Genomic DNA, 20,818 nt, shown 5'->3' on the forward strand with positions numbered 1-20,818 from the left:
AATATGAGTAAATGTAACGTCTTCCAGTTTTATTTTGTCAAGGGAAAACAATCTATCCACACCGATTATGTGAAAAAGCAATTCCTATCCTTACTAAATTAGGAACAAACAGCAATTAACCACATTTCTGGCTCAATTTCTTCTTTCACACACAAGCTTGATTGCTACCAGACCCTGAAGAATGAAGATGTCTCAGGACATACATACACTATGGAGTGTACTCAAAGATCTCAACAGGCTTCATCACATTGTGACCAGATCTAAAAAGATTCAAGAACAGATGAATCTGTTCATCTCTTTGTTGATGAGAAACAAACTCAATCGGTCTAGAAAGAGCCACAAAGCCATTAAGGCTTTGGAACTCCAACGAAGCCAAACGAGAGTAATTATCCACATATGGAGAAAATATGAGGAGTGGTTGGCCTACCAAATATATTTCAAGTGCATACCAACAACTTTAATTTAACTTGTAACGATCTGGGTTTGTAATTCTAAAATAATAATAATAAAAAAACTGGGCAAAAGTGCGAGAATGACCAGTGATGTTCAGTATGTGAACTTAAGCTCAGGCGCACTTGTGATATGCAGTTGGAAGATCCACAAAGTTCAACCTTAAGTAACTAAAAAAAAAGGACAAAATTGCAGCTTTGGACTGATCTAGTCCAAATTTAAATCTTCTTGAGGTGATCTTGTGTGACCTGAAACAATTCATTTAGGCTCGGCGAAAGTTAGGCACGTAAAAGACTCATTTCCAGTAATTGGAAAACGATTGATGATAGCTGCTGTTGCCAAGTGCGGCACGGTCACTTTTTAGGTTTGAGGAGTAATTACTTTTGCTCATTAGGCCAGATTATTTTGGATACCGTTCTCTCCTCAATAAATGAAATAAATTGTGTGTGTGTTTAATCAAATCTTCCTTGCCTGATGATAACATTCATTTGGTCTGAAGCATCTCCCCCGCCCCCGCTTTTGGTTAAAGAAAACCTTAAAGCAGAAAAGAATGTGAACAACACATTCAGCGCATACCTGAGACGTGTGTCTTCAACTGAGCGATGCTGACTCCATAAAGCGACTGGGAGGAAAGCACACTGCAGACGTAGCCACACCAAAGTCACTGTCATGCCACCCGGATATACCGCGCGGCTCATTATAGTGTATTAAACAGCGTCCCTGCAGAACAATGAGAGGCCCCGGGGCCCCCGAGGCAGGGCCTGAGGCTGGCTGGAACCGATATGGAAACCCAGGGGATCTTGCTCACTCGGGCCGTTCACCAACAGACTCACATCATCAGCTGCCAAACTCCATTCTCCTCCGCCGATGTCATCGGCCCCGCCGCTGTCATCGGCCCGTCAGACCAACATGGAGCGCAGAGAAATGAAGGCGTCACAACTAAGCTGAGGCCTTTCTGCACTTCAAGCAAACATGCTGTTAGCTTAATACGCTTCAAATGTCTCTAACTGATCCGGCATGGTTTTCCCTGCAGCTTGTTTTCATTAGTACACAGTGGGTTTATATATAAAGCTGAGTCACAACACAGACTGCCACACATATTTTGTTGTCATGTCCTAATGACAACAAAATATGTGCGGCAGCTCTTGATGCTTATTATTGGGAATACACGGTTATTAACCTCTGAAAATTATGAAGTAGAAAATGATCTATCACGCACCAATCAGGTATTATGACCAGTCAAGAGAATAAAATGATTATCACTCTATTGGGTGGGATGTGGCAGCAAGGGAGCATTTGTTTCCTCTAAGCTGATGTGTTAAAACGCAGCAAAAAATGGGGAAGCAGGTAGGAAAGGGGCCAGAGTGAAAATGCTATGAATGACTAGGTCAGTGCATCTCCAAAGCTGCAGCTTGTCTGTTGTGTTCCTGGTCTGCAGTGGTCAAGATCTCAAAAAGAAGAAATGGTGAACCGGTAACAGAGCCCTGGGCAGCTGAGGATTAGCCATTGAGGTAAACGGGGAGTGAAGGCTGGTCCAACCGACAGATGAGCTGCAGCTGTAGATTTTCTTATGAACTTCCACTTCCTGATAGAAAGTCCCAGAATGCACAGTGTCTCTCAGGGTGTTGTCTGTATGGCGCAGACCAGTCAAAGTGAAAGCGGTACGTCTCAATGGCTGTGGTCTCTTTCAGTTGGATAATGCGTCCTTCCACAAAGTAAAGAAGATTCAATAGAAGTGCAACAACAAGATAAAGGTGTTGTCTTGGCCTCCTGTTTCCGAATATTTCAGATCAACCATCATTGGATGTTGTTGACAAACAGATACCGTCTATAGAACCGTCCCTTCACAGAACACCTTCAGGAGTCTCATGGACCTGGACTGGTCAGCACTGTTGACAGAAGCAGGGTACTGGGTATGTGGTCACACTGTAGGTGGAGATCAGTTTATATGGTTTGCCAATGACCAGGTTTTATGTTTGGTTTCCTCATGATAGCCCAGAACTATTCAAGTTTACATTATTGAGACCCCAAGGGTGACAACCCTTATAGGTAAAGTGCTGAATATACTGAAAGTTGGTGACTGGCAAAGTAGATCATATTTGTACCAAGTCAGCTGGTAAAATAAATGTTGTCAAACTCCAAACCTATTTCTATGGGATGGTGCCTAGCAATAGCTTACAAAGGAAACAACAGTTATTTAACAGATTATCATGGTATACTCACGGCTGCCACCCAACTCATGAAACACCCAATACTGATGTCTCTCATTGCAAGTTTGATGTAAGTGAATGTTTTGACAGTGAAGAAAAGAAACAGAAATGACAGAATCAGCTAGAATTCTGACATTTTTCAAAAAATGTCAGAATTCTGACAAACTGGAAATAATTAATTTTAAAAAATTTAATTCTGAGATTAAAGTCAGATTTTTTTTCAGTAAAAATAAACTGCTCAAGTATTTGTGTACTTTAGTTCTACTGACAGATTTTTCAGTGAGTTTACTGGCGACTGTTTTTATTTGTTAGTTTGTTTTTGTTAAAATAGTTTTTGTTTTTAGTTTAGTTTTTTTTTTTGTAGGAAATGTTTTTTGTTGAAACCCCCAGTTTAATTGTAGAAGGTAATGAGGCCGTATTTTGTTAGTTACTTATGTTTTAAAGGCTAAAGGTATATTTACTGTCCACTTAAATGAAAAATGCACAAGTGTTGAAATTAACACCATATAGGGGGGGAGGAAACGCCTGGAGGAAAAGTTTGCTTGAAAGGAGAGCAACAAAAATATTGAAGTTAGCAAAGAGTTACAGAATTGTGCAATTATTTTTTTATTGGTTGTCGCTGTCCTCGTGTCCTTTAGGCCCTTCCTTCATTATTCTCCTCTTCTTTGTGGAGGACAGAACCGAGGAGGAGGGGATGGGGAGCCGCTGACGATGCTGCGTGCGCAGCTTCAGTCTGGAATCGCTACGACGGAGCCGCAATGAAGAGATAAATAGCGACGATATCTATTTATTTTTGGAGTATTACGGCTCTAATTTCTTTGTTAATTGGAGTGAAGCGGTCCGAGGCGAAAGGCACTAATGTACACCTCTGTTTAGCGGGTGAGTTGCCGCTGGTGTTTGGAGCAAAACTGTCATATGAAGGCAGAATGACATTAGAGGGACGAGGGGGGATAAGATGAAACGGGGTGAGCTATGGCTTTTCTGGTTTGATGTCTCTGGCAGGCTGTAATATGAACTGACATTAGTATTTTTTACTGAACAATAGTCACCAAGCTAATGCTGTATTCTTTAGTTTTTAAGCGCTAACACGGCTCCGTTCATTTCGTTATTTCAGACGGTGCGGACAGCTAGCTTGTGCGGGGAAATAAGGCGTACAGTGTTTGACGTCTGAGAGGGAGAGAAGGGGGGGTTTCGCTCAATAACGCGGTTATTATTATTCAGGACGGAGACATCCTTGTCTTTGATAAAACGCTTAAAATCAGGGGAGCCTCAAAGCGACGTGCGGAGATGTGCGCAGACACGGCGCTCCGTCTGCCCCGCTTTTCACGACATGCCGTCGGCTTACGGACCAGACGCACCAGAGACCGGGCTCAGGGTTGTCTGTGTCTCCTTCGGGGAAATTGGAGCTTTTGCCGCTCAGAGGGAGAGGAAATCTCTTCGGATGAACCCGACAGTGACACAGTCGGGGTCTGTCGCAACAGCCAGCCTTGGGGTTTGCTGTGTTTGTGTTCTGACAAATTACAGTCACACGGCTGGAAAGAAAACAGCACATCCAGGCACCTTCTTTGTTGACTTTGTCACGACACAGCCACTAATTTCAGTATGTTTTAGTGTAATTTTATGCGACCCAACCAACTAAAGTAGTGCATAACTGTGAAGTTAATCGAGTTCTGTCCCATTTACATTGATACCAGGAATGGAAAGAGTATAAAGATATGGACTGGAGCTAGATTCCCCATACTTGCACTCCAGACATCTGACCTTACAGCATAGTGGTGGCAGTGTCATGATGTGGGAAACCTTGGGAGAGAGTAAGATGAAGCTAAATGTTAAAGAAAACCTGTTTGGTTCACCTTCCAGCAGGGCAATGGCCTAAAGCCTACAGTGAGAGATACAAAGGCATGGTTTAGATTAAAGCATATTTATGTGTGTTAGTCTTTAAGGATGTGGCTCTAATAGCTTTGGGTAGATTGGTCCATTCTAACAGCTGTAATTACAGCAAAAGCTGGTTCAACAAAGAGAAAACTGCGCTTCTCACTTATACTTAACTGTAAAAATAACTTAAAAATCATATATCTTCTCCCTTTGCAATTGCGTGTTAAAGTTTTTGAAAAAAGTTCAAAAGTTGTGACTCGAATGTGACATATCGTAAGCAATCTTAAACCGGCTTCTGGTTGAGATGGTAGAAAAAACAGTCTCCAATATAGTATAGTTCGCTTACGATGTTTTTTCGTGATTGTTGTGGCCTAAAATTACTGGTTTTGCGGCGACTTTTTCAGAAAGTTGTGGTCAAAGTTGCAATTTTCTTAAACTTTATTTTAGCGCATAACATTGTCTAACAAAACAAATTTTAATTACTGCACGTTACCCTTCCAAAAAAAGACATAACATATTTAATATTTAAAGTGCAAACAACATTTTCAGGTACTGTCTTGAACTAGCACCCTTAATACAAATAAAATCATAATCTGATTAATTGTAAAAATGCAAAAGAAGAATTCTATAATGGTCAATCAAGTTAACACAAACTGTATATACAGTAGGCTATAGAAAAAAAATCATACAAACATTTCAAAAATGTTTTTCCTAAAAAAAACAATAAAGGCAAATGTTACCGTTTCATCTTGCAGGTCAAGATACATAGCAGAACAGGAAGTTAAATTAGAAGGGAGGCTGAGTTGATTGGTCAGAATTTTGCCGCATTGCAGCGATTGGTCAGAAAATACGGAAATACCGAAAACGTCAAGGTGATTGGTCAAATTTGCGGAAACATGGCCAAAATTGGAAGACCGTGCAAAATGTGCAAATTATTCCTGAATTAAGAATTTGGATCACAACTTCCTGGAGGGACTGCTTAATACATGAAGTATTATTTATCCTTTTAAAAAAAAAGGGAAAAAAAAGAAAATGTATGCAGAGTCGCAGGCCTGACTGACGGGCACTTACACCGATCGTAATGATGGCTATTTCAGTTGTTTTAAATAGAGGTGTTAAGTGATTATCATAAAACTGAAGTCACCGTGGCATTTAGCGGATCGACCGGGGAAGAAATGAATAAAACATAATCTGGGCTGATGTGAAAGGAGATGGGAGTCTGCGTGTCTCTCTAATGAGGGATAATTGGCTAGTGGAGCGGAGGGGGGCGTTGATGGAGGTGACCTTTAGATCATCTGCCGTCCTCCGGCCATCTCCGCTGCTTTTGTTTCCTCTGGCTCAACTCAAGCACAAAGCCGGAGAGAGGTCTGTCAGAGAAGAAGCGGCATCTGCAAAGCTCTCAGACTGCAGCGTTAGCCTAATGCAGCCGAAGCTGAAATTAGTGGAAGAGGGGGAGGCCGGGTTGTTGTTTTCTTCCTGCTCTTGACTTGCCAATGGCGTACATTTCATCAATGAGGCGAGGAGACAGGGAAAAGAAAAAAGAAAAAAAAGAGAGAAAATGTGGAAATGATTATAGTAAAGGGGACATGGGAGGGGTCTCATTTGGCTCTCTGTTTGGTCTCTTCTGGCCTATTTACTCATTTAGCTGCCTCTGGCATAGGAACACAGACTGCCTGCAGATGACGTGTGAGGTTTACGAACAAAATGTGCCGCTGATTTACTCCGTGCTGAAGGAACACTCTGCAATCGCTCAAACGTTTTTGACTCCCGGTTCGCCTGGCGTTGCGTGCTTGCGCCGTTAGCTCACGTTTTTAATTGAAGCCGCATCACGCTCGGACTGTTTCAAGCAGCCCGACCTGCAAACCCTGCTATCGTGTGGCAACGGGGGGAAGACTTGTTCCAACAGCACATCGGATTTAGGGAAGATTAGGAACTTGACTTGGAGCTTTTCAGGGAAATAAAGTTAGGTTGAGCTCGGAGAAGGCGCACATGGGGCCAGGTTGTTCTTTTCTTAGCGACAACAAGGACATGCATGTTTGCTCTGACAAGCAGGACAGGAAAGAATAACACAAGTCATTTAGCTAACTTGTCTCATATCACTAGGAGACAACATGTAAAACGAAGCCTTGCACAGGCCTGTCACAGTGACAAATTGTACTGGATGATAAATTGTTCCAGAAATTATCGCAATAAACGATAATATTGTCCTTTTGAGAACATTTTCAAGTATTCATATTAGCATAATAATGCAAGTTTGCCCTCTCAAAGACCAATTTTGATCAGAGCACTCTGCACTGAACACATTTTAAATACCCAAAATAAGTAGATGAAACAATCACAAACAATAATTAAAAGAGAAATTAAAACCACACACAACAGAAACCATAAATAAAATGGATTATGAGGAATCTGTAAACTGCATTGTTTTTCAAACAATATTCATCATCATAATGGGAATTGTCGAGCTCATTTTATCATGCGATTATTTGCTTATTACAAGCACAAACTTGAGTCTATTTCATTGGGATTTTACGTGATACATCCAACTGTATAGTCCAAGAAAAATCATAAATATTATAAACACACATACACAAACACACACGCATATATATATATATATATATATATATATATATATATATATATATATATATATATATATATATATATATATATACACACACGCATATATATATACATATATATATATATATATATATATACCCGCATATATATATATATATATATATATATATATATATATATATATATATATATATATATATATATATATATATATATATATGCGTGTGTGTGTGAAGACCTCAGAGGTTTGGTAAAAGATTGTTTGAACAAGTAGGATAGGCTAGGAAACAAACTGCACAGGTCAGGTGTAAAGTTACACACTCCCTCCCCACCATGAACATGTTAGCAGCAGCAGCAGCGAGCTTCACTTTTGCCCTGTATTAGGTTTCTAATAATAGGTTTTGGATAATCGGATAATAAAAAAAGAAATCGGCACATTCTGTGGACTTTTTTTCACTTGAGCCTATTTTGCACAATATTAAAAATACATAGAAATGTAAATAAATAAATTATTCAATTAATTTTAAATAAGGACATACACATTTTATTACCTAAAATGCAATAGCATAGCATTCCTTTGGTGAATCTGATCATTGGTAGCAAATAATGCATCTACAAATAAAAAGAAAACGCATCTTTTTATTTGTAGATGTCACATGTTGTCACAGCAACACGTGACCATCTCAGTCCTTTCTGCTTGACTTAGCATCAGTACAGTGTAGGACTGGTCTGTTGCTTATTATTGTTGTTTTTTGATTAACCAATTAATAATTGGACAGCAAAAGATTATTAATAGAAATTTCTTTTAAAGAACTTGAACCAAGTGAAGCTAAAATTATGTCAGTCGAGGAGTTCTGGGTGAAACATATTTACAGACAAAGAAGTTGTTTTTTTGTTGTTGTTTTCTTACCTGAAATGGAAAATGTTTTTGTACAGTTTTTGCTTAATTACTGTTCTGATGGTGTTCTTTCGGGATGTGCAGTCTAGTTAACCATTAATTAATTGCTAAATGAGTTTACGATTATTTTGATTAATTCTTACAAATAAAGTTCGTGGTTGAAACATGACAAAATATGAAAGGTTTATAGGGGTATATTAATACTTTGCAAGGCGCTGTAAATAGTGCTCATGTCACATCTTTGATCTTCCCTATCTGAGACAACATTGACACAAAGAGAAGGCAGCGAGGTGGATGAAGTGATAGGGTGGGGGGAAGCGATGAGCACAGCCTCTCTGTGTACTTTGGATCGCTTGAGCAAGCTGGTTAGACTTCCTACTTTGAGTTTGACATTGTTCTCACATGATTCAAGTGAACTGGAGGCAAAGCAGTGACCTGTGAACAGACCCAAGGAGGGGAGAGCAGGCGGCTGATAACGTGTCACTCGAATGGTGATTACTTTTCAGCATCAGGTCATGTGATCTGGACTAATGCTAACACAGCTTTTACATTTTCTCCCATAGCTGACTTATCTGAGCCTGAAAACTTTTTTTAAAAGAGGGTTATGTTTATTTCCTCTCTGTCTTCACTCTGGAGTTTAGGACAGTGTTAAAGTCCCGACTGCAAAAGGCTTCTTTCTCGGGCATTATCGTGTCAAAGTCCTCATGACCGTCTTATCAAGCAGGAAATATGTTGCCTGAAATTTCCTGGAATGCATGCGAGGCCAGGGCATCTGAAATAATGGAGGGGGGGAAGCGTTTCCGATTCATATTCCTAAATTAGATCCAGTTTTTCTCTCTCTCTCTGTGTGTGTGTGTGTGTGTGTGTGTGTGTGTGTGTGTGTTCGTTTTGTGCCTTTGATGAAAAGGGATCGTAAAATGAAAGTGATGAATGAACGATAAAAGGGTCTTGCCCATGGATTTTATTCAGCAAATGTGTGGTTCCTTGAGTCAACAGTCTGTCCTTTTGGCCCTGGCTGAGATCCCATGACTTGCACAATGAGTGAGGACATTATGAGGACAAAGCAGAGAGTGTGGCACATTTGTCTGTTAGTTGCATGTGTGCTGCCATGACAAGCTGGCTCATCGTTCATACATTTTTTTTAAACCTCAAGTACAAGTTTTGTCTTGACAGTGTTTTAAAAAAGAGCTTTGAACATGCAGGACATTGTAATAAAAATAAAATACTCATACGCCATGACGTTTTAGATTTATAGATGATGGTTGTGTAAAGCTTTTTATTTTTCTTTATCACCTGCTTTTGAAACTTGTTTATCTTCATCTTCTTTGGTTAATGTAACTCAGACGATTCATTGATATCATCCAACGGCAGACATCAGGGGGCTCTGTGCTTATGATAAATAAAAAAATAAAATAAATTCCTTGCACATTTTGCTCTATTTTACTGTATATCTTAGACCAGATCATCGTTTAAATAAATGATCAAGAAAGCAGACAAAAAAAAAGATAAAAAGAGGAAACTATTGTAGTTCTACCAGCACATACAGTACTTTCACATAAGCTAGATACCTGTCCACCAGAGTTAAAACATTTACCAAGAAAAGGTCACAAAGGAAAACCTGACCCAGTTCCAATCAATACTTTTATCCATCAGTCCAAGCCGATATCTCAGTTGCTGCTGCGTTTTAACACTCTTATCCTAGTGTGTGCTTTGTCTCACTACATGACAACGCTGTACAACACATGTCCTGCCTGCGCCGACGCTCATCCCCCATCCGTCCCCCCTGTGTCCCTTGGGTGCTTGGAGAGATGATCACTCCAATATCAGCAGAGTCAATTATTCATGCAGATGGGTGCAAGCAGGATAATGTTCAGCTCTGGGGAAAAGAAAAAGAGGATGGGAAAAGTTTGATGTTTGTGACACATACCAACATAGGCAGTACCTTTATGGTGCATAACTCCGCTAAATACGCCCACGCAGTTTCAATTTTCTAATAAAACCGTGACCCTTCTCTTCCTCCATGCAGCTTTCATGTAGTGTCGTGTTGCCTCAGTGAGCAGAGAGGAGTAGGCATGTTTCCCTTAGGCTGGTTTTATATTGTTCTGTAGCATAGATGAGACATTGTAATAAGGCTCTGATGGATTACTCTGGAAGCAGATGGTGGCTCGGTCATCTTGTCCTGCATTCATGCATGAAAACATCCCTGAGCATGCTTTAACACAACCCAGTAAAAGCCTTTTGAAAGTTTTCACACCCTCGAACATGTAGCTGCAGTAGATTTGCAGCTAAAGATTATTTTAGTAATAGATTATTCTGGAAATTAATCTATTAATCAGGTTAAAAAAAATGTTGGCACATTTTGCAGATTTTTTACTTAACCGCTTATTTTAGACAACATTTGAATACTGTAAAAAAAAATGCAATCAAATTATGTAAAGAAAATAGGACAACCTATAAGAGCAAGTGTGTTTTTATCACAATAAAGTGATTTTTAAAATCCCTTTAATGAAAAACTCAACATTTTGATAACTTTTAAACTCCCATCACTCCTTACTGGCTGAAGGTGAAAACTGTAGGTAAAAATCCCTTGGAGGAGTTTGTTACCGTTTGAGGGGAATAAAAGTGAAAAATGGCCAAAAATTGCCCTTTGACTCAAAATGGCTGCCTCTCTGTATATTTTAGGACATTCTATAAAGAGACTTTTTTTCTTGATTTGAGCAGGGTGCGGATCTACCTATATACCAAATTACAGATCTCTACAAAGTACTGTTCAGCCTATCTTAGTTTAGGGGGCGCTGTAGAGCAGTTTGACCACGCCCACTTTCAATTTCATTAAAACGTTTGATTTGTCGGGATTCTGATTCAGTTGTGGAGCTCTTATCCCTACTAATGTTTGGATAAATGTTGAATCTGGGCCACTTTATCTGACCACTCTTTCTAGGGATCTTGGTCAAGTTCATGTGAATTGGGTGATTTCCTGCCATAGACTCAGCACAATGCACAATAGGGGCCATTACAGTATAGTTTGCATTATCTGTTCTAAAACCAGTTTTAAGTTGTGTTTTGGTATCGTTTTCTCCTTGGAACACAAAAGTGTAAAGTAAGTTCAACAGGAACCACCAAGGAGTGAGTCTACCATTAAATGAAAACCACCAGTGTAATGGTCACAGTGAAGCAGTTTAACATTGTCTGTTTCCCTGGTGCATTGGCAGACAGTGCCTGGGGTAGTGAGGGGCCTTTACATGTTTCACCTGAACAGCTAGGTGGTTGAAAGTTGGACACCTGTACAAACTTGTGTTCCAACACGACTGATCCAAAACACACACCAAACCACTGGGTTTTGGAATAGATGTAGCTGGCTAACTTTGAGCTTAGCTAGCTTAAAGTTAGACCAAGTCTATGCCAGGAAACAAGCCCATTTAAATTAAACTGCATTTCCAAAAAGAAATGGGGTCAAATATGTAGTCAGAATTATGCCAATCATTGTCAATGAAACTGCCTACAAAAACTGTGTGGAAGATAGGCATTTTGTTAAGGGACGTCCAAATTATTACTGAGAGTAAATGTTTATATTTGAGCCTTTATGTATGTATGATTTTGCTCCGGTGTGGATTAGAGACAATACACAAAAAACTGTCTACTGAGTGAGCTTCCACATTGATCTACTGAACAAACACAAGTAGTTCTGAAGCTCTGGTCATGATCATCAAACATTCAGGTTTTTGTGTTTCTGGATTACCAGGAAGAACTAACTAACTTCATGATATTTTTCACCATTTTAGACCATCATGGAAGGCAACGATGATGTGCGTCTGAACAAAGCACAGCCGCAGAATGATGCTGAGGAGGGAAGAGGGGAAGTCCTTGGTAAAGTGGAAGACGGAGCAAACTCTCTTGCCGGTGACTCCGTGACCAAAGGAGGGCTCTCTAACCACATAGACGATCCATCGCCATCGGTGGTCGGTCCCGCTGCCGAGTCTCCTGGAGGAGTGGCCCTGAAAGTGGCCACCACCCTCCTCCACCCGGTGTGTCTGGGAGAGAGTCCGCTGATGCTGCCCATCCACCTCCAGATGGCCGGAGCGGCCGCGCCTCCGCTCGGACAAATAGGGGCGGCGCCATTTTTGATAGCAGGCCAAAGCCCGGTGTCACTCCCATTGGTCCTGGACCAGCAGGTCCTCCAGCACATGAGTCCGACCATCATCCCTCAAAGCGCCACCTGTGCGCAACTGCCCCTCCAGAACAATGTCCTGTGTCAGAATGCTCTGTCGTTCAGTTTGCCTCCAGCTATCGACCCAAAGGCAGCTGGACAGACACAGGAAGCCAGCCTGCTGTCCCTCCTGCAAAATCCGGCATTTGCAGCCATCCTGCAGGATCTTTTTCCTCCTCAGGCAGGATCTTCTGCCTGTCAGTCCCCAGGCTCTGCCTTTTTCCCCCTTCCTCCCCTTACACCTCCCTACACCTCCCCATTGGCTCCTCTGGTTCCCCCTGCCACTCTCTTAGTCCCCTATCCTGTGATCATTCCCCTCCCAGTGCCTCTGCCTGTCCCTCTCCCCATCCCGATCCCCATTGCTCAAAGTGAGGACTCGAAAGGGAGCATGCCAAAACCAGTTTGCACTGTGAATAAAAGCACTCAGACGTCACCAAGAGATACTACCTCTCCCTCTTTATCTTCAAAGAAGTGCACGCCTCAACCACAGCCACAGAACGCGTCCCTGTCCTCACTGCCTCTAGAGGAAGGACAGGTCCTGGACCTTTCCGTCAGGGCGTGTCCGATCGAACCAAAACAGGAAAATCCCAGTCCTCACCAGGACAACGTGCTTGATCTGTCCGTGCCCAGCGTCAGGAAAAAGTGTGTCCAGTCAGAGAAGAAAGTAGCTTTAGAGTCTGGCCAAGGCGCCACCAATGCCGCGTTGTCACTGGGTGTCGAATGCACGCCGGGTTTAGATTCCAAACTCCTGGGCAGCTTGACCTCACTGGAGTTCAGCCGGCAACACAAGTGGCTGGTTGACACCGGCGTCGCTGGATCCAGCTCTCTGAACCAGGAGGCGTCTCTCGGCGGAGCCGGGAACCTGGAGATAGTCAGCACATCGCAGACGGCCAAGGTCATCGTCTCCATGAAGGACGCCATTCCTGCCATCCTGTGTGGGAAAATCAAAGGCCTTTCAGGGGTCTCCACCAAGAACTTCTCCATCAAACGGGATGGCAGCCAGGGGGCCTCCCTGCAGCAACTCTACGCCATGCCGTCATCGTCTCACGGGGAGCAAGATCCCAACAACCCCCATAAAAAGGTCACTAAAAACAGAGCCATCAAGCTAAAGAAGGTCAGCTCCCAGGAGATCCACTTCCTCCCAATTAAGAAGCAGAGACTTGCTGCGCTGCTGCCTAGGAAGTGAGAGGGCTCCCAGGAGGGAGGAGAGGGGAGATTAATGGCTGCATGGCTCCACCATCTCCCCTGATAGTATAATATAACACTCACATGAGGGGCATTCTGCACTGAGAATCAAACATTCATCTGTCCAATCAGAGAGCAGCTTTGGCTCAGAAAGCAAAGCTCTGTGTGAGATATTAAATTTCTCTGAACTGCTGTGTTTTTTTCTTTAGTAATGCGTGAGAATACGTTGTGTTATTATACTGAAATGTGTTGTGTATGGCAGCTTCTCTCACTCATTGTGTGTGTCTCAGTAAATGGGAGACGTCGATTTTGTAACACGTCACATAAACCCAAACAATCCCTTTCAGGCACGGTAAAGAGGCACGGCTCCCATTCCTCCGTCCAAGCTTTCCGTTCCACATGTACGTTTTTCATAGAAGTGCACTGAAAACCTGAAAAAAAAAAAAGGTGTATACTGGTTTGACCAAGACTGTTCAAACATGTCACTGGAAATTCCCACTGACATCGAAGCTCACTGGAGCGAAGCGCTCCTTCCTGATTGGTCGGGGTGATTTAGCACGACAGGCTAACGAAGACTTAGCAAAGACCGCAGCCGTAAATTCATTGGACAAATCTTGCCAACATCTGACAGTCGCAAAGCAAGATGGCTTCGTATTTTCCTGAAAAGCAAAGGCTTTTGTAATGGTTTTCACTTTTAATCCGTGAGTTGATCGGAACGCAGGGAAAACTAATGGGGTGGGTGGGAATAAGAGCTGCTTTTGTTGTGTCACGATGCCTTGCGAACGTATTTTAATTGTTTTGTTTTGTTTTTTTTCCACATTTTGTCCGTTTATCACCACAAACTAGAGTCTGTTTTATTGGGATTTTATGTGATCAATCAACACAAAACAGCTCTCAGCTGCAAAGTGAAAGGAAAATAATATTCCTAAAATAATGGCCATTTTTTGCCAGGAGATTTTGTCAACAAAATAAAGAAATATAAAGGGTTCTTTTGAAAAGGTAAAAAAAAAAGACATCACTTTTGACACACACACAAAAAATCGACATAGGCCATTATTTTAGGAAGGTGATATATTTTACAATAAAAGAAATCTGAAAAGTGTGGCATGCAGATATCTAAAGTCACAACTTATTTAAAAGTCTTTGATCCCGTTTTGTTCCCAGTTTTTGCCTCTTTTAATTTTAATTTGTTTCCCCATTAACCTCTGTCCAGCTTCCCAATCACATCACCACATCATGATGCTGCCACCACCATGTTTTATGGTGGGGAATGTATGTTCAGATTGATTGGAACAGAGTACATTTGGTAAAAAAAAAAAAAAGATCGTCACGATGTAAATTTTCCTTTCATTTCACAATTTTGTATTTATTTGTGTTGGTTTATCTAATAAAACCCCACTAAAAACAAATCAAAGATTGCAGTTTTAACTTGATAAAATGTGGAACATTTCAAGGAGTTTGAATACGTTGCAGATACTGTAGCCAAAGCTGATAAAATGCCTCACGGCATACATGTAAAAGCCTGTAACACCTTACTGTTTGTTAACTTATTAACATTTATTTAACCTCCACAGTACGGAAAGTATTTCCTTTACATTAGTGGAGAAAGAAAAAAAAACTGTGCGTGTTTGTTTTGTATGTGACTCGTCCATTATTAGTATTGATCTGACAACATCCTGCTTTCTTTTACCCAACATGTCATGTAAAAGTCGCTTTTTTTCCTTGTTTTTGTTGTTTCTCTCCGTGGTAAGGACCAGAGTTGTGAATGTGGAGCGTGTCGTTGATTTGAGTGCACTTTGTAATCGTTTTCAGTTGAAAAACGCCCGGCCGCTCCGCCGAAACGTCACCCTCGTCATTTATGATGAGTTCATGGGGTTGTGTAAAACGGACTAGCAGCAGGCCAAGAACTAACAGCAGCCACATGCAGACTGTCTGGATGAGCTGAGATGGAAAATACCTTGAAGCTCCACGTTTTTCCGTTTCTCTATATTTGTGTCTCCGTTCCTCAGCAATCCCAGAATATCTGACGCCTGCGTTCCTCTCCAGAAGAGAGCGGCTTTGAAATAATCACTTTACATGGACTGGATCTCCCTCTAATTTATTATTTGTGCACCTTTTTATTTATGCAAATGTGTGTTTTTTGTTTGTTTTTTTAATGTTCCAGATGGTCAAGCCAGGAGACAAGGTGAGGGATTATCAACAGCATTTTTATGTCAGTCTCTCTACTTCTCCTCATGGCTGCAGTTTAAAAAAATAATAATAATAAGGGTGAAGGATCACATGTGGAAATGTGTATTTAATTATTTGCTATGTGTTGTGTGCGTGAGCTTTTTTTTATATGAGAGCAAACTAAATTTTTCAAGCCGTTTAGTGTGTCGACTTGATTCTTTCTTTGGGATTTCTCCTCATTTCACCTGTCGACATGCCTAAATGTCCCGAGTTCATTCATGTTACATTTTAAGTGTGAATCAAGAAGTTGTGGAAACTTAAAACAAACAAAAAAAAAACAAGATGTATGGATCACTAACAGACAAACAGATGGGGTTAACAATATAGCAACCTTGAAAGAACCCAAACAAGAAATATAAAAATAGAAAGTCATATGTAGCAGACACACACACACACACGCGCGAACAAAAAAATACAGGAGGGGATGTAGGAATACTTTTTAATGTCAATGAAAAGTAAAAAGTTCATAGCAGGAGAGGAAGAATGTTTAGAGGAAGAATCTCATCTGTTACCTTCCTCCAGGAATGTGTTAGAGCTAAACAGAACATCAAGCCAGACGGAGAAAAAAAAAACAAAAAACAGAGAAAACATAAACACTTAAAATAACAGCAAGAGTGATCAGAGAGCAGATGCGATTCATTGAAATTCAGCTTATTTTGGGCTTTTGGAGCACATTAGTTGGTGCAGATGCAAACACACTTTTAGAAGGTTCTCTACAAAATATTCTTAATATGGGAGATGTTAGCTAACTGCAAATGACTAAGACATTTCTAGTTAAGCAGGTAGAAAACATTGCAAAAAAAAAAAAAAAAATCCCTGGCAAACGGTTTGGACATTAATGTTTTAGTTGAAGATGTCGGACTAGCTGAAATTTCTCTGGCAGTAAAATTAGTGGGTCGATGGAGATGAAAAGGAGGTAGATGTACTTAAGGTCATCGTCTCTTAGCAACGGTTTCCATCAAAGCAAAGTGGGTAGCTATAATTGTTTTGCACTGCAATGGCCTCTCAGTCATCATAGTTATAACAACTGATGTAAGACATTTCCAGTTTAGTAAGAGCATCGAGCTGAGCGATTGAAGGATTTTTCAAACATGAACCAAAGCAACACTCCAGGTATGTTGTTGATGAAGGAATAACATTGTAACATGATGTAAAGCTCAAAAAAGTCGATTTAACATAATCCTGCCTCTCTAGTCTCCCGTGGCAACCGCTCAGCTGTTCAAAACCCCTGGGTGGACCTAGCCCCGCCTTCAAAGACGAAGCTCCTCCTCTGAGCTGCAATTTTCAAGTTTCTGAGCTCCCAACCACTCTCCCCCTCAGCTCCTTCAGACTAGCCAGCTGCAATTAGCAAACATCTGGTCAAACTGAACATGTGCTGAGCTCATTAAACGGGCTACTCCTCAGAGAAACACTGGTAGAAACGTTGCTAAAGGGTTAATAGAGGAGCCATGTTGTGATGACTTCCTGAAGGCAGAGTTTCAGAAAGAGTGGAAGTTTTTAAAAAGACAGAGGCCCAATTTGAATATGAAAACATTAAACTGCATAGTTAAATTTATTTTAAGTCATATATATATATATATATATATATATATATATACACACAACCAACGGTAAAATGATACTATGTGGTTGGAAAATACATAATACTGCCCCTTTAAGGATTGTGCTCTGTTGATTAATGTGCTGCAGAAGCATGTTGCCACCGGTGCAGAGCTTTAATCCACATTGGGCAACATGTGCGACGACTGTTAAGACCAGACTAACATGCTGCAGGAAATACAAGGATAGACAGCAGAAAAACTCTGCAGAGTCATTTTTCTCAATAAATCCTCCAGATTGTTCCATTTGGAAGACATCTTGTACAGGAAGTCCAACATCGAGGCATGCCGTCTCCGTCTCACACTGTCTAACCCATTATCCCAGACATGAACGAGATTTAGAATCAAAACATCCTCCTCAATGAACTTCTTGCAACATTCCCAAACTCCACAATCTGGTCCATGACGGAGCACCGTCTGGTGAAACTGCAAGAACGGCCAGGAAACGTTTGTGAGTTTCACAAAGTCCTCGTGTCAAAATGAATACAATTCATTTGAATAATCTATTAAAGCCGCTGATTTGTTGTCAAATCGTTTAGACGCATGTTTATATTGACGGTGTCTTCAGTCAGAAGTCAGGATGCGAGACGGCTGAATGTAATGTAATCAATGTACTTCTCCTGATGCGGCAGATGAGTTGATCCCCCAGCAAGTACAAGTATTTACATTAGGCTAAATGGCGGATGACACGTTTAGATTAATGGGGAATTTCCTTACTCTATTTATCATGTAAAAAACAGATTTCTGGCCCGTCTCCGCCTCTCAAGCTTGTGTTTCCACAGCGCTACTCAGAAGTTTACAGAGACTCATCATCAGCAATGCAGATGTCAAATTAATTTGAGTTTTTTTTTTAAAGCATTTGAACTGTAGTTTTTTTTCCAGGGTGATCTAGTGATTAGAAATTACATTTCAGTGATTTCTGAATACATGAATTTGGTGCACGAGTTTGAGCTCAAAGATATACATACAGCCCCACCAATGTTTGGTGGGGCCATTGGAATAATAGATGGAAAATTCCTAAACATCCTTCAAATGAACCTCAACTTGAGTTGACACTTTGTCATAATTGAGTTTTCCAACAGGACCATGAACTGAAATGCATCAAATCTGGATAACACAATGTCTCTTGCGTCCATAGACTATAACAAACAAAAAAAATCAGCCATCTTGGATTGAACTTGCAGTTTTGAACCCGTTCTGGCCGCTTACACTCTCCATTTCATCAAACTCATCTTAAAGTTTTTGATGTTGAAACTTGGTGGGTTTGCTCATAAGGCATGGGGGATCTAAAGTTATCAAAATCCTGACGTTTCGCGCATGCTGAAGGGGCGTGGCCAGATCTTAAACTTTGACTGTTTGCTAAAAACAATGTTAAAATTCTAACAACTCCAACAAAGAAAGTCGCAGAGGCTCAAAACCTGCGGTGACTGATCCTCATCTGGTCCCAAACAAAACTCAGTGGTAAAATGGTGACATTTGACCCAAGCCCCGCCTCGTGACAACAGAAAATTTAACATTTTGCTTTGAAAGGTCCTAATTTGACCCTCTAATCAACATGATACACCTTTGAAGCGTCAGGCATGATGGGTATTAATCAAACACCTAAAAGATGTTTATACACATATTTGTTGAGCGTGGGCTAAGTTAAACACAGTGCCCTCTAGACGCAGTAAAATGGGAAGCCCCAAGCCATGCTTTGACTGAGGATTATGAAATTCGGTACACATATGTAATTTCTTAAGACCTACAAAAAAGTCTCTTGAAACCATGGTCCAAACCTCACAGGAAGTCGGCCATTTTGGTCCAAAGCCGCCATTTACTTACGGTATAGCTAACCAAACTCATATTAGAGCCTTCTACTTACAGACTGAAGGAATTGGGAATCAAAAAGTTGATCAAAGAAAATTTTACCTTGTGTCGAATTCTTGCTTAAAAAAATAAAATAAAATCATAATCACCCATCAAAAAGAATGATTTATAAACCCAAATCAAAGACATCCACACTGAGACACAGTAAATCAAAGACTTCTCCTTTCTGAATATCCCTCATTAGTCTAAACAATCCCTTGTAGCTATTAAAAGCACATGTAGCTTCATGGTTGTAATTTCTTTATAGAAAAGAAAAAAAAAATACACATCGTAAACACATCCTTTATCTACTGTGACATAATAGACAAGTGATGTTTTGCAAAATCGATTTTTTTTTTCAAGTACTTTAGAGAAGATGCGAGAGGGAAAATCGACAGCACTTCCGTCCTGTGTTGAATATAATATGGCACAAGTTTTAACGTGGGGGGAATGGGTAACGGGAGAAAAATTTTTTTTTTTTAATAGGTGTATTATAAACATTATGCTACAAAAGTTTCTACTAACAAAGACCACATGAACCTGAGAAATGTCATAGGTAAAGCAAGGCAGGATCTAGAACTGGAAGAAAGTGAACTAAAAGCACTGCGTTAAGTATAAAAAAAAAGACCAGAAACCACTGTTAAATACTCGCCCCATTCCCCTTTTTTTAGCTTCACATTTCTATCTTATGCATATGACTTCCTTAAAATATTACGTTTCTACAAAATGTACATTCTGTTGCTGATATTCATGGTTAAACCCATAAAACTGTACAGATCTGTATACATAGCTAACAGTGATTGTTGTGGTCAATAGTAAAAACACTGAGGTTTCAGGCAGACCAACAAGCTTACATGAAACATGACTGATTAAAAACACACACTCACACTCACACTCACACAAAAAGAGCAAAACTTAACATAAGAAGCCCTTAGAAATGTCTCAAATCTGCATTCTTTAAACATTCTGCTTATTGAAATTGATAAACCAAAGCTTGTGACTTAAAAGAGTTTGACACTGAACTACACGAAAAAGGTAGAGATGCTCCGAGAAATCAAGGTGACCGGAATCCACACGCTGATCTTTTTTCTGTGAACACACCGTTAGTAAGAGTTGTTGAAAACAACACTCTTCGGTGTGCAGGTCATTGCTGAGTGACGAAGACAGAGTTAAGAAGACGAGAGCTATAAACGGTGAGTGAGGTGTTTGAAAATCAAGTCAGAGGAAGCACAAAAGTTCAAGAGACTCATTTAAGCGAAAACGTATCGTCTACATGTCGTCAGATGAGCGTCGGGCTGCGGTGGAGCGAGAGAGAGCAAGACTTTCAGGAAACAATTTAAGGCTGCATTCTCATAGGCGTGAAACACATTGTTGGGTCTGTGTTAGTGGGGAGCGGATCGATGCTAAATATTGATACTAAGTCAATATCAGTATCACATCGACACTAGCATGATAAAATCGATACTTTAGTTTCAGATTCTCTTGAAATTTGATTTCTGTATTGTAGTTTTTCAATTCTAAAGTAAAAGATTTTCTCTCAAATTATAATCTCTTGCAGTTTGTTTATTTAGAAAACAAAGTAATACATTTGTTCTGTTCTTCCATTGTTTCTGTTTGTTATGTAAATATGTCATTCAAGTATTTTAAACACTTATAAACTTTATCAAAAATAATTTTGTCCTAAGTTTAAGCAAAAATAATTCAAAGGAAAAAATCTAAAATGCATAAAGGT

General features: G+C 40.4%; 1 protein-coding gene across 1 annotated transcript; it reads left to right on the plus strand.

Moving 5' to 3' along the window:
• The first annotated feature begins 3,337 nt into the window (after nt 1–3,337).
• Nucleotides 3,338–15,688, plus strand: rai2 (retinoic acid induced 2). Its single transcript, XM_007550768.2, has 2 exons — nt 3,338–3,539; nt 11,802–15,688. Exon 2 carries the CDS (start codon nt 11,808–11,810, stop codon nt 13,410–13,412), a length of 1,605 nt encoding a protein of 534 aa, XP_007550830.1. The 5' UTR covers nt 3,338–3,539; nt 11,802–11,807; the 3' UTR covers nt 13,413–15,688.
• Nucleotides 15,689–20,818: the final 5,130 nt, after the last annotated feature.

Source organism: Poecilia formosa, unplaced genomic scaffold (genome assembly GCF_000485575.1).
Source record: "Poecilia formosa unplaced genomic scaffold, Poecilia_formosa-5.1.2 Scaffold37, whole genome shotgun sequence".
NCBI classification, from domain to species: Eukaryota; Metazoa; Chordata; class Actinopteri; order Cyprinodontiformes; family Poeciliidae; genus Poecilia; species Poecilia formosa.

What these genes read in the sequence shown, in the direction of transcription:
- rai2 (XM_007550768.2), top strand. Translation starts at nt 11,808, where the DNA reads ATGGAAGGCAACGATGATGTGCGTCTGAACAAAGCACAGCCGCAGAAT.